General features: G+C 34.4%; 2 protein-coding genes across 3 annotated transcripts in view; both read right to left on the bottom strand.

Moving 5' to 3' along the window:
- Positions 1 to 2,286: 2,286 nt before the first annotated feature.
- On the bottom strand, positions 2,287 to 10,784 carry geko. 2 transcript variants are annotated; one of them, XM_011303906.1, is made up of 4 exons: positions 10,662 to 10,784; positions 8,911 to 9,141; positions 7,563 to 7,695; positions 2,287 to 3,646 (listed from the first exon to the last, which is right to left on the bottom strand). In XM_011303906.1, the coding sequence occupies exons 2-4, from the start codon at positions 9,116 to 9,118 to the stop codon at positions 3,475 to 3,477; spliced, it is 513 nt and encodes a 170-aa protein (XP_011302208.1). In that variant the 5' UTR covers positions 9,119 to 9,141; positions 10,662 to 10,784; the 3' UTR covers positions 2,287 to 3,474. The 2 variants fall into 2 exon arrangements, with proteins under 2 accessions (XP_011302208.1, XP_011302207.1); XM_011303905.1 differs by having other exon boundaries at positions 10,235 to 10,781.
- Positions 10,785 to 12,620: 1,836 nt separating this feature from the next.
- LOC105266028 (uncharacterized) overlaps positions 12,621 to 13,312 on the bottom strand; it is a gene marked incomplete in the record, with an annotated part of 3,359 nt that continues 2,667 nt past the window's right edge. Inside the window, 2 exon segments of the mRNA XM_011303904.1 lie at positions 12,621 to 12,845; positions 13,162 to 13,289. Coding sequence (XP_011302206.1) covers positions 12,829 to 12,845; positions 13,162 to 13,289 — 145 coding nt within the window.

Raw genomic sequence — 13,312 nt, 5'->3', positions numbered from 1 at the left:
CTTTGAATAGAGTTTGCAATACGAAACCTTCTGGTATAGATGGAATTCTCGATATAGTACTCAAATCGTCTATTTACGGGATGCGGCAGCTGTTTCTGAACGTATACAGCGAGTGTCTGAGAAACAGCATCTTCCTGCCATGTTGAAACTACAGAGGCTAGTGTTATTCATGAAGGGACAAAGGCCATCAGACATGCCTTCATCCTACCATCTCCTTTGCATGTTTGATACCGCTGGTAAGACACCACCAACACCTAATATCTTAGCAGAACAGGGAGACAAGCAGATGAAAAAGACGTCTCTTGCAAAGTAGTGCCTAAAGAGAATGTTACGCGGGTATGAAAGGTTAGTAAAGGTATATCTGATTGATGTTGAACCGGTATTGACTGTCTTCTCGAGTTCCACATTCATTTGGCGGAAGGAATATCTACTCGTATGTCAGGGAGTCGTATCCAAATACATTCCCTTAATATACGAAAAATAGGCTGATCTGCTGTTGTCACTTATATCGTGCAGAATAAAGCTGGTCCAGAGCATGAGAGGACAAATTAGGAGAAACAACGTCGATATAATTAATGCAATGTGTGCTTGAAAGAAACGAATAGTTGAAAGGTGCGAGATGCGAAAATCTCGAGATGCTAATAGCTGTATTGTCAGTTTAGATGGTATGCATCTACAAGCATGAGTAATTTTTGTCAATCCATCCATGAGGCAATGCGCTATCGCAAAATCCTGCCTACAGTCACTCCGCCGAAAAGAACTTGTCTGGAGATCGCGAGTTTCCAGTTCGAGGCGAAGCCGAGGCTCTATTTCTGTGACGAAATAGTAATTTATGCTACGAGGGCTGAAAAATATTTTTGGCATATATTTCGTCAGAATCCGCGTATTCTAATCTCTTTATTGCCCTAGGGAGGTAAGTAAAAAGGAAGGCGATGAGCGATCGCTTACCTCCCTAGGGCAATAAAAGTGCGAGATTAGGGCGGTTTGAGTGACATAAAGAGTTTTTCCGTACTGCTTCTCACTATTTCTCGTCTGTAAATTGGTACTACATACTTCCCAAACTCGAAAACTTGAAAATCACCACGGAAAAATAATATCCGGACTGTTGGGATGGGGTTTTTTTACTCGTGTGGGGGAAAATTCGGGCATATACTACTTATTGGATTACAATGACTGATCTGGTTTGTACCCATGATCTCTTGAATAGTCCATTGTTTTGCAACGGAAAAAATTGTTGAAGCCACAGGCGAGGAACGAAGGATTACTTTCGTTTGAATTTCCTTCAATGTCAGGTCCCTACTTATAGTAGAAATTAGTTATTGTGATGAAAGAATAAAATATACGAAAACATTCGATTTTCACCTTGTATTCCATCTGTATTCTCATTGTCACGGGTAACTAAATTATTATCTGTTATATGAGACAGATTATGGAATTTTAATGCATCCATAATTTTTCGATTGACATTAACTTATATTTAAAATTTATTTGTGATTTTAATGATTCTAGTCGGGCCATGCTCCTATTATTGGGACACCAGAAAAAGTTTGAACAACTTATTAAACGAAATGAGAGAAAAACTAAAATAATACAAAAACGATAACAAAGTCATCCTCGAAAGATATCCTCAGCAATTCTCCACGTCCCATTTGCTTCTTTTACGTTTAGAGTTAAGCTCCGTAGTATTCACAGTTATTCCTAATGGGATCTCGCTACAGTTGTTGTTTCTCCCAACTCCTTCACTCTGTTGTTATCGGTAAGAACGACCAAGAAAAGTCATTGGCGTGCCAATGCTACTCAGACGAGTCTCAAAATGTTTCAAAACGTCCACCGGAACATTTCACCCTCATCCTGAAATTGAAGAGAAAACTCTTTTCAACCCTCCTCCGAGGTTGAATTCGTGTACATCAAAGTTTCTCAATTATGAAGGACAGTTTATGTGGTTCGAAGGAGTTGGAGCTATTCCTTTGTGTGGGCACCAGTAACAACTGATGAAAATCGTCGGTCATTCAATTTCCGGAGAAACGGAGATAGCAGACACTCTGACATTGATTTGAACCTACGATAATTCAACTGAGGGTCTTTCGGTGATCATGACATCTATTACGGGTAATAAGATAGGTTGGATTGGATGGTATTGAGGGAAACGTGATTGTGATTTTCTCATGTGATAGCGTACGTTATGTTACCAGGATTTTATGGATTTCTGGAGATTGGTACTTGACATTCGATGCATGTGCTTCGCTGTCAAGTGGTAAATCTCAGTGATTTTAAGAGAAAATGTCGTAAAGTATTGTTTTTTTATTTCTCTTGTGACAAAACGGATTCTTAATCTGTCACAAAACCACCGTTTCTTCAGATATATGGCAAATTATCTAAATAATGATGTGCCAAGGACAGTTTGATTCAATAAAAATTATATATATATTTATTCAGTAAAAATTTTAGAACAGAGTGCAACACTTAAACTCATAATTATGAAAAGAGGTGGACTTTATTCATCGGATTACAGAAAGAGTTTCTGTATTTAGAAAATAACAGTTAGACAGTTCGGGAAAAGATTAGAGGATCGACACATCAAATATTCGATTTCGTTCCAATATATATTTAGAAACGGAAAAACGATGGTATTTTTTATAGGTACAATTTTCTGTAGATGTTGCTTTTTTTCTTAAGAAGTTCGTTATCTCATTTTTATCACTCAGTCCGTGAAGCAACGCTTTGCGACCACTGCGCGGTCGTACAATCCTCCCTAGGGACTGACTTACAAAAAATATTTTCGTTACTCGGCCGAAAAGAAATTTTCTGACGATTGCATTTGCATTGTGAGCTCACAATCGCCAGAAAAGTCCCTAACGGCTTAGTAATTAAATATCCTATCGTATTTGAACTAAAATTAATAAACCTTATTTTATAACTTTTCTTGATAAAATGAGGATGCTATAAATATCATAAAGTCATTTAGTAACAAAATTTCTGTAAGAAATTTATGAGGATATGCAAAACACTCCTTTCGACTCGCCAATAATATAATATAATAAAGAATACCCTATGCAGTCGTAGATATTCATAAAAATAATTTCAATATATCATCGAAATTATCAAATCCAATGATGTTTACACTTAATTAATTAACATTTGTGGTCATGCATCTGATCATTCATAATTCATCTGATTAGCGATCTGAGGGTCGAAATGAACCAAACGACTCAGAGTCATTGATGGAAGTATCTATAACGCTCGTCAAACATGTCAGCATTGTTTTCGTCAAAAAAGGTAAACCATGGATTTTTCATAAAAAATGGAGACTGGTCCTTCGGCTTCTGGGTGGATTGCATCTCGCATGATATCACAGATACGTCAAGCAATTCTAAAGGTTCAATCATTATTTCTCTGGATCACTTGAAATTCATAATAGCATTGTGGTGGGCCTTTGTAGCCATTCCTGGGAAATATATTGGAATTCATGACAATTCAATGCAATCTGATTTTCTTCATCATATTGAGTACACTGGAACGGGGTAGAGGACAAGTTGGATAAAAATTGTGACAGCCTTGACCCTCGATTCCGGCGATTAGTTGACCCATATGCGCAGCGAAATGATATCTCGAGGCCACTTCCGCCATTGTTGTTAGGCTTGTATCTCTGTAAACATAGAAATGGGATAATTGTTACGTGTCATTGGGGAATACATTCATCATCTAGCGGAAAACAGGAGGATATTGTCACTCAACGTGATGTCTAAGAGATGATTAATTCGCTTTCTCCCGACATAGTTACACTGATTCAAGGCCATTGATCTCCTTCAATTATGAAACTTTCAAGAACGTAATGTTAAGATAATAGTTAAGAACAAGTTTCATTCTGAAATTGATTTTTTGTAAACAAGTAGTTTGTAACAAGTATTTCACTGCGAAAATATAAATACATTTTATTTTCTTTTTAGTTCACTTCCCGGACAATTTCATTTAACGGAACTCAAGCGGAGCTAGATATGTATCGGGAAGGTGAACATTTTTTGAGACATCCCCACGTTTTTGCCAGTGGTTCAAAGAAATATGTTGTAGAGCTAGAAATGTACTCTATTATATACAGTGGCGCTTAAAATAGATGAGAGATTTTAACTTTACTGAGAAAATGATACAAACTATCATGCGGATGTGATATGCGGATTCAGTTATAAAAGTATGAGGAATTTCTCAACAATGTTTTTTTTTTTCAAAAGATATTCACAAAAAATGCTACTTTTTTGAAAATACAGCAAGCAAACCATTTTCACCGGTGCTGTCTAACGGTTTTGTTGAAGAATTGAATAAAAAATATGAACTACCTTTTATCAATTACGATAAACAATAAGAAGCCAAAGCATGAAATATATTTCTCGATGTTTACCAATAAAAAATGCATGCGATGGCATAATATTTTATGTTGATTTTTGTTACGAAAGCAATAGTCATATTTTTTGGATTACCGTAATAGATCATGTATCCTGAATAGAAAGACCAATGCCTGAGTTGTTGTAATCTCTCAGGTTTATTGCAATAGATTTCGCGAAGGTGGTAAAGTTGGGTAAAGAATTAAATGCGAACTCGAGACGGAAATAGGGACAAGGCAAGTTGCCTTTTACTTTTGAAGTTAAGTCGGCGAAAAGTTTTCAACGACTTGTTGAAATGTGATTACTCTTCTGATTATTCCCATTCTCTTCGCACCTCATTAAATTCACAATGCTCGACATTTTATTCTGCCACTTCGTTTTCTCTAGAATGTTCACTAATTCGCACTGAGTAATAACAAATATTCGAAGATAATGCGTTTTAAAGTCCATATTCCGCCCAGATTCCTGTTGCATATATTATTGATTTAGAAATTCGTAAGCTTGAAATTTATCAAGCGTGCGATTGTTTTCCCATTGAGAAATTAATAGAAGGAATATTTAAATAACAATCAATGATTGCATTTCTTCAAATGATTTGGCATACAAACATTTTAGTTAATAAATTAAGTAGATAATGTTTTTTCTAATAAATTGAGTAAAAAAGATTCTTTTTATAAATATTCAAAATATTCAAAAATCGAGTATTCTGTTTTCATCTTCTAAACTTCAAAGCGTCACTTTTATTTTTCAAAAATGAAAAAGAAGTGTCTAAATATTCCTACCTAATAGTTAAATTCTTTAGATAATTATGAGATTTTAATATTCCATGAGGAGACTGCACCAAATTTTACTGAACAATCTTGAGTCAAGTATCAGAATAATTAAAAACAATCCAAAAATATATTTTCATCATAAGCCCATCGAAAATATTTCGCCCAAACACGTGATATGTCAATATTTAATCACCATTTACCGCTCATATGACTTATGATTTACTCAATGTTTACAACTAAATATCTAAATGAAAGCACTTCGCAACAATCATCTGAAATTGTCTCACTGGAATATAAATTGCAGATGTTAATTGACACTCACTTGAGCTTTCGATGAGTTTTAAACACAAATCATGCGTAGAGATTCACATTTCCGCGCTTATATCAACATAAACTATTATTTGAAATATGAGTCCTTAACTGGTAATTTCACAACAGTTTAAATAGATTATGAAGAATTTCGGAGAGAAAAAGCAGTGAATTGGTGAAATTTTAAACAAACAATTCTCTAAAAAGATGGCAGTGCAATGTTTGAAGGTGAACATACAACGGCGATGGTCAAGAATTACCGAGTCATCATGTGTTGACTGTGCCTGAAGAAAAGGAGAAAGTCTCGGATTGGATAATCGATGAAAATGAAAGTGGCCATTGGCATCGAGTTATGCCTGTTATGCAAAAAGCAAGAGACACGATCGTAAATACGAAACCGGTGGGTTACAATTTTTGGGAACAGTCGAGTCATTGGTTACATCATGCTTTTTTTGTTAGGGTTCTTACTTTCACATTGATTATGCTCCAAGTCGCCCCAATATTAGCATCATCTAGTCAGAATACTGTCAATTTGATAATAATAGGATATAAATTGGACATGAATAGGGGGATCCGATAATTATTACCTCCCATTTAATTTTTATTTTGGTTTTTGTTCTTCTTAGAATCTCTCGATATCTATTGGAACGTTACTACCCGTGAAGATATGCGCGATCCTCAGGTGAATAAACTTACATTATTAGTATTTATTCATTTTGCCATTCATTTGTGATTCGAGCCGAAGGTAAACATTGTAATGGAATGCAATCGCAATCACCTCAACATCAATATTTCATGTTAAGAAATGAATCATGTCACGCAATGAAAATAACGTGTTCCGCTGAAAAGCGACATAACAAAGTATTTTGGAGTAACGAAAAATTCCTCCAGTGACAGTTTGATTTTTGCTGCTCCGTAATTTAGCAATGGGATGTGAAAACACATCTGTTTGTAAAGTAAAATCCGAGAACTCAAATATTGTGTTAAAAAATAATGTAATCGATTGAAAATGGAAATCTCTGTTGACATTTGTATCATTATTCACTATACAATTCATTTGCTTTCCATTCATTATTTATTATTGAGAAGGAGATTAAGGCGAGTTCTGAAATATTTAATGCAGATAACATGTTAACGATTTTTACGAAAGGTTTTTTCAATTAAACGAAGCATCTTAATTCTCAACTTGGAATCATTCATTTGCTCCAAACTAGAGTGACTCCCCAAAGCTATTAGAAAATTATAAAAGTGAAATTTTAAACAATAAAAATTTGAAATTTGTAACAATTGATTATTAATGATATATTGAATTTCTTAAATAGTCTAATGATTCTCAATTTTCAGATGGATATTACATTCAAAAACCGTAAAAATATTGAGAATCCAGAGATGAATGGGAACTTTAACGAGCTTTTTTTATTGAAATTCAATTCAAACTTATCTAATTAAAAATTCAGATGCCTGCGTGACGGACATTTCGAAAAATTGTCAACAGTGTATATTATCAAGCAGTAGTATCTCGATATTTTTGAGCAGAATCAGTAAATTTCCGGGAGAGAAAATTTTATCTCTCACTCTTTTAATTACGAAGTGTTAATAATACGGAAATTCGTGGAAATCAAGTGTTCATATCTCTTGGTTATCTAATCAAGTAACAGAATCGGCGAATGAGATTATAAACATTCACGAAAACACTATCATAAAAGAATAGAACGAAAAGTTTTTATACTTTGTTAGAGACTATCATTTACAACTTTCATATCATCCAGTCCCTGTAAAACAAGGCGGAATATATGCAATGTCGGGGGCAAATGCTAAACCATTATTCCGAGTCAACGGGTCTACGAACGAAAGTCGTGAAAGTGCCCGGTGAATGCACCACACCGAGAAGTTGAAAGTGGTCTTGGTAAACTGCATGACAAGAGCCCAACGACTCTCAAGGGAAATTCGAGGGTCATGGATTTTTTTTTGCTTCTTCCTTTGAGTTTTTAAAAATTTGTAGAGGTCAATGGAATAGACTAATTAGTTTCTGCTTTCGGGAGAGATCGCCCAGTTGGGGATTAATTAATTCCTTGGGAGCTGAATTTTTAACGGATCAGTTTACCTGATTAAATTCAACAGTGACTTTTCCATTTCGCTCAGTTGATCCTGATAAGGCGAAGAGGTCAATTCGCAGATCAATTTTGGTAAACAAGCGTTTTTTATTGTTGCCATCATCTTCTCCTTTCTTGATATGCCTAAAATTAAATTTGACAAGTTAAAATTGGGTTGGAGTTTATAAAGCGAATTGGAATTGGGAAGGACACGGAAATTTTTTGTGAATACATTGTGAGATTCTGCGATCTTTGCCAATTATTATAACGAAATTAGAGGCTTTAATGAGTGCAAAAAACTTGATGAAATCCGATGATTTATGAATGAATTTGCGTTATAAGAATTTTCTGAAATTTGTAAATATGCAACGTCATTCAAATTGAATTCGAAAAATCTATTCTTTCAATGAAAAATGTGTTTTTTCGATTAAGTAATTATCGTTATTAGAAGTCTTAGAAACCTTTTTTGGCATGAAATTTATTCCTGATTAAATTTCGCATAACTCTGGGATTGTTATGATTTCGTGAAAATTGTTTGTGAAACAGGTCAGGATAAAAAATCGGAATTTTTCACTCATCTAATGAATTTTTCTCTTGAAAAATCATGTTTCTATTTTTTTTAAGACTTTTTCAACATTTTAAGAATGGTAACACAAGTATATATAGAATAATATGAACTTAATGTATGAACCATGTATGAACTTAAAGAAAAAAAAGAAATTCAACAGCTAACGATTCCCACGTACTTGGGTATTTGTCAGATAAAAACACTAGGATGAAATTTACTTGGCCTGTTTTAGTCATTATATTTCAACTGAATAATTACATTGAATTTATTTAATTCTTGCAATTTAGGCACGTGCGGACCTTCAACACTAGGCAATTGACTAATACGCTAGGCTCGTGACTTGAATACTCGATATTCGAAACTACGCTATCAAAAAAAAAATGACGTAAAATATCCGGAGAATTCGTCGTTGACGAATCATTTAATTTATTGATTATTCAAGTAACACTCGACTTTGAAGTCCCAATGGCATTAAAATATGAAAAACTCAAGTAAAAATTTATGTGAATTTCCTGTCAATTAAGAATTGTTATATATTTGGGTTTGAATTTTCAGAACGTGTCTGAAAATTCGCGCATTTATTCGTAAAACAATGATCATTTAATAGAAAGAGTCCAATTTTCAGCGATTTAGAGGATGAATGAGAAATTGAATGAGCGTTTTCAATTGGAAATGAGTTCGAACTCTCATCATTAAAAATTCAGATGGCATTGTAACTGAAACATCCATGAATTTTGAAAAGTGTCGTATTTCATGAATAACCGTAGAAAAAAAAGAATGAATGGTCTCACCTTCTTCAACATCGTCTCTCGCTCCTGTTATCATGGACAACCTGTCAACATGTCCATCTTTAGAATCCTGAAGACCTCCAAAAGTAGAGTTCCCCGATCCCATTCCATTGCCAAAAACAGAGTTTATGAGAGTCGTGTAATCCCCAGCGAAGACTAAAAACATTCCGATGAAGATGACCAGACGCACAGTTCCAGTGTCAACTACCATCTTCGATGATCTCTCTAATTACTCTGTAATTAAGTAATTTGTTCCAATCGATTGTCGTGCTTAAGTGATAACTATCAAATTCTTTTTCAAGATGCCCACAGTTTTTCTCATTGTCGCTTAATTTTTTTATGAAATTAATTGTGTCAACCGTTTTTTGTGTCATTCACCAACTGTTCTCAATTTCATATTACATTTGACATGTCCCGACTCATTCCACTCTCGGGAACAAATAATGGTATGGCAGTACTTCATTGTTTGCGGCAACAGCGAATTCAGGTGAAACTAACTTTCACATTAACTTTTGCATTCATTTTTTTACTCATTGCATTTTTCAAATAATTGCATACAACAAATGTCAGGTAATATGAAATGTATATGATTGATGGACGTCTGGACTGAACAATTGAATGAAATTTATTCCCCCTATTATTCGGCCTATTCAGAATCTGACATTGGCGAAAACCCAGTAATTGGTTTCGATTTTTCAATTCAAATTCCAATTCATATAAATGATTTAAGTAAAAAAGAGCTTCCCTATATAAAAAAAAATTTCAAAAAATTTCGACTCGAAATGTTTTGTTGGAGATTCCGATAGTTCAGATAAAAATATGACAAATGCGATGCCGAGCAATATAAAATGTACATCTTAGAGGGATGTCTACAATAAACAATTGAGTTAAATTAATTTTTCCTATTGTTCGACCCTTGCCGAATATGACATTGGTGAAAGCCCCGTAATTATTTCCGATTAATTATACAAATTGCTAGAAATGATCTACATAAAAATAACAACTTCCCTGATATTGAATTATCTTATAGAAACATCGCGATAGATGGGAAAAAATGGTGATAAATATTGTAAATACTCTCAATACTTTCACCGGGTGCAAATACTGGAATGGGCCTGAAATGAATAATGAACTTTTTGTTTTTCCACTTCCCGCCCAGGTTCGAATGATAGCTTTCGATCCAAAACACTCTGAAGCCTGCACAGACTGCACTTTCGCTCTCTTCCCAGTTACAGAGTTTCATTGAAACTGCACGTTCACCATCGAAAGTGCTCAAGATCCTCAACATGCTATCACAGTATTACTGCTAAAAATGTGAGGAACTTACCACGCCTTCAATTATCAACACCTGAGACACACAAAGCCGGACTATACTACGTAAATAGAAAAAAAAATATTTGGAATACTTGAAATAATGATTAAATCGATTCACGACGCGGAGCCCTACGAATTTATGACACCTGTCCTCAATTTAGCGTCGCATGTACGACTGACAGTTTGCACTGATATACGCTTGAGTGTCGTTCCTCCGCACAGAAAAGGAAAGGAAATAAAAAAAAAGAATGAAAAACTCTATCGGTTGATGACGTAAAGAGCTTCAATGCTCATTAATACGCGCATATATAAGCGCACGAGGGTCAAGGGTTCTACCACATACACAAACTTGCACAGCAACAGAAAGCAGAAAGGACAGTATAAAGTAGAACGAATCAGGTATCGAAGATTTGATAAACACAACAATTAAAACACCTTACTCATGGAATTTAATGAAAACAACAGTGGAGAACGTGGATGAGAAGCGAACCGTACTGGCTCTGCGGATTGACTGTGAACAACTCGAAAATTGCGCTGGGCATTGAGTTTACTCCTGGTGGAGAACCGAGACCAGTGAAAGTACAGGTTGAATCTCGATGGTTCATACGTACCTCAGTTTATCATGATCCAATGCGTTTTTCCATCAGACTCAAAACCTGCTTTTGCAAATTTTTCCAGCTGCTCACTTCATATTTAACTGACACCATGGCATTAAAATAAACTTCACTTCACCTCAATCTTGTATTGATTGGACTGATTATCAACATTTTTTATTGGAATTACTTCAAGCTTCATGGGAATCGATTTCTCAGCTGTGATTGGATGTTTCAAAGGAAATCGACCCATTGATTTTAATGATTCTGAAAAGTTTTTAGTTCAATTATTTCAAGTTTTACGTGAAATCATTCCTCGGTTATAATTGATGTTGAATGGTAGTATGAATTCAAAATGATACATTTCAAGGGTAACGAACCAATTGAAATCACTTTCTAACATGTTTATAGATTACAAATAGATTTTCTTACGAAATTGTAGAATGATTTTATGATCTTAACTCCTGGCATTTTTAATCGAGTTTTTGGACTATTCTAATGCTTTTGGGCTGACGAGAAATGTTTGTTCGATGCATAATAAAGACCTGGATTTGTTGTTCTAGCTTATATATCTCAAATTCAAATTATTATTTTTTTACTGAAATAAAAACATCGAATTGTCAAAGCAAAAACCTGTAAGTAAATTAAATAATTGGGATTCAGTATAATATCACGTAAGATTTTCTTATCTTGAATGCCCTATATTGTAATCAGCCAAAAGATTCACAATGAGAAAAAGAATCTCTTTTGCCAACAATATTTACTTGTCGCCAGTAAATCTGTATGAATACTTCCATAATACATGCTACTCCCAAGTTAATTTTCTTGTAATTAGCAAAAGTATAGTTAATAAAATGATTTTTTTAGAGATGAAATATTGGCATGAAGCTGTCTGCTTTTAAGGCATAAACTGAAATCTATTTAGAATTTTATAAACATATGGTACATCCCATTGAGAAAAAACAACAATTTTCCCTGAATGAATTCACTGTTGCAATCTAAAAATTTATATGGAAATCTTTTCACCTATTGATTTTAGTTGAAGTTGAAGATTTTAGTTGAAGATTTCAATTGAAACTATACTATGAATCTAGAGTTATTAATGAATGAATAATGAACAGTAAATTAGATAAGGAATTAATTAATAAATAACAATCCAGAGTTATTGCAATTTTGACTCGAGAAGTGATGAGCTTCTTTCACCCAGAGGAGATGCGAGATATGGTCTGGGAGAAAGTTGGCGATTGACTGATATGATGAAACGGGAGATCAAGAGGAAATTCAGGACGATCGTGATGGACTTAAATGGATTCAGTCAGAAACTAGAGGAAACAGTTCAAGGACTGTGTCACGATTTAATTCCGGTTAATTTGATTTTGTATATTTCCAAAAATTTCACAATTTTCTGACGGTTTGGTTTAATTTTACCCTTGAACTCTTATTTTTTCAATTTTCTCGTTATAATTTTGCAGTGCCGTCGAGAAGTGGAGGATCAATCCAACTTGTTCACCTTGCAGACATGGTTGAGTTATAATGGGAATCAAGGTTGGTGAACAGGGTGTAGTCACGTGCAACCGGATCCAATTGACACTCCGAATGTTTTTTTTATTTCGATGTCTTATTTGGTGTATGCGGATTTGTAACCTTGAGAATGTCAATAATCTAGCGGCAAGAATATGATAGAGGTCATGTTTACCATGGGATTGAATTATTTCGTAGAGGGACTTGACAATTTTTGTGCGAAAGAATCTCGCATTTTATTTAATGATTCAATAATACAAACAAAGGCAAGTCATCTTAAAAGAAAATTCGAGACGAGAATAATTTATCACAAAATTCTCTGCAAAATTTTATAGAGTTCCATAATTTTTTTTCCTGAAGCTGTGGGCTAGAAAGAAGACCAATTCAGTGCAGTTCCATTAAAAATATTAAAAAATAATGTGAGAACACATTTTAGGGAAATAATTTTATTCCAAAATTTGTTTTCTTGCGTAATAATGACGTTCATCGTAGTTCACAGGTATTTTGACACTGTTGACAAAAAATACAAGGAATAGTTACAAGCGGTGTTTTTTGATGCGTAGAATGTTCTTGACATTGAGGCAAAAAAAAAATGGTAAATATGATAGCGCAGTGGTATGAGATAATTGATAATGAGGAATACTGTTTGTTGTCAACCGATTCAGATGGAGAAAATGTCAGTGGGCACTATCTGTTTTTTCAAAATATTGAAAAAGAATCGAGTAATATGACTAGCACTAGTACTATATTTTACTTTGTCTCGGAGTTCCATCTTGCCCCATTTTTAATACTGAACTGAATGGTAACTGAATGAAATTTAGCTTACATGGCATCGATGAACATGAGGAATTTTCATCAGAAGCATTAGTGGAATCATCTCTTCGTCTGTCTAGAGACAAACATCCCATATTTTTTTTTAGGGGGCGTCCGAGGCGGGAACGATGGCTCGAGCACCTGTAGCACCAGAAAATAATAAC

This window comes from Fopius arisanus, unplaced genomic scaffold (assembly GCF_000806365.1).
Source record: "Fopius arisanus strain USDA-PBARC FA_bdor unplaced genomic scaffold, ASM80636v1 scaffold00035, whole genome shotgun sequence".
Classification (NCBI taxonomy): Eukaryota; Metazoa; Arthropoda; class Insecta; order Hymenoptera; family Braconidae; genus Fopius; species Fopius arisanus.
This window is presented reverse-complemented; position numbering and strand designations above follow the sequence as displayed.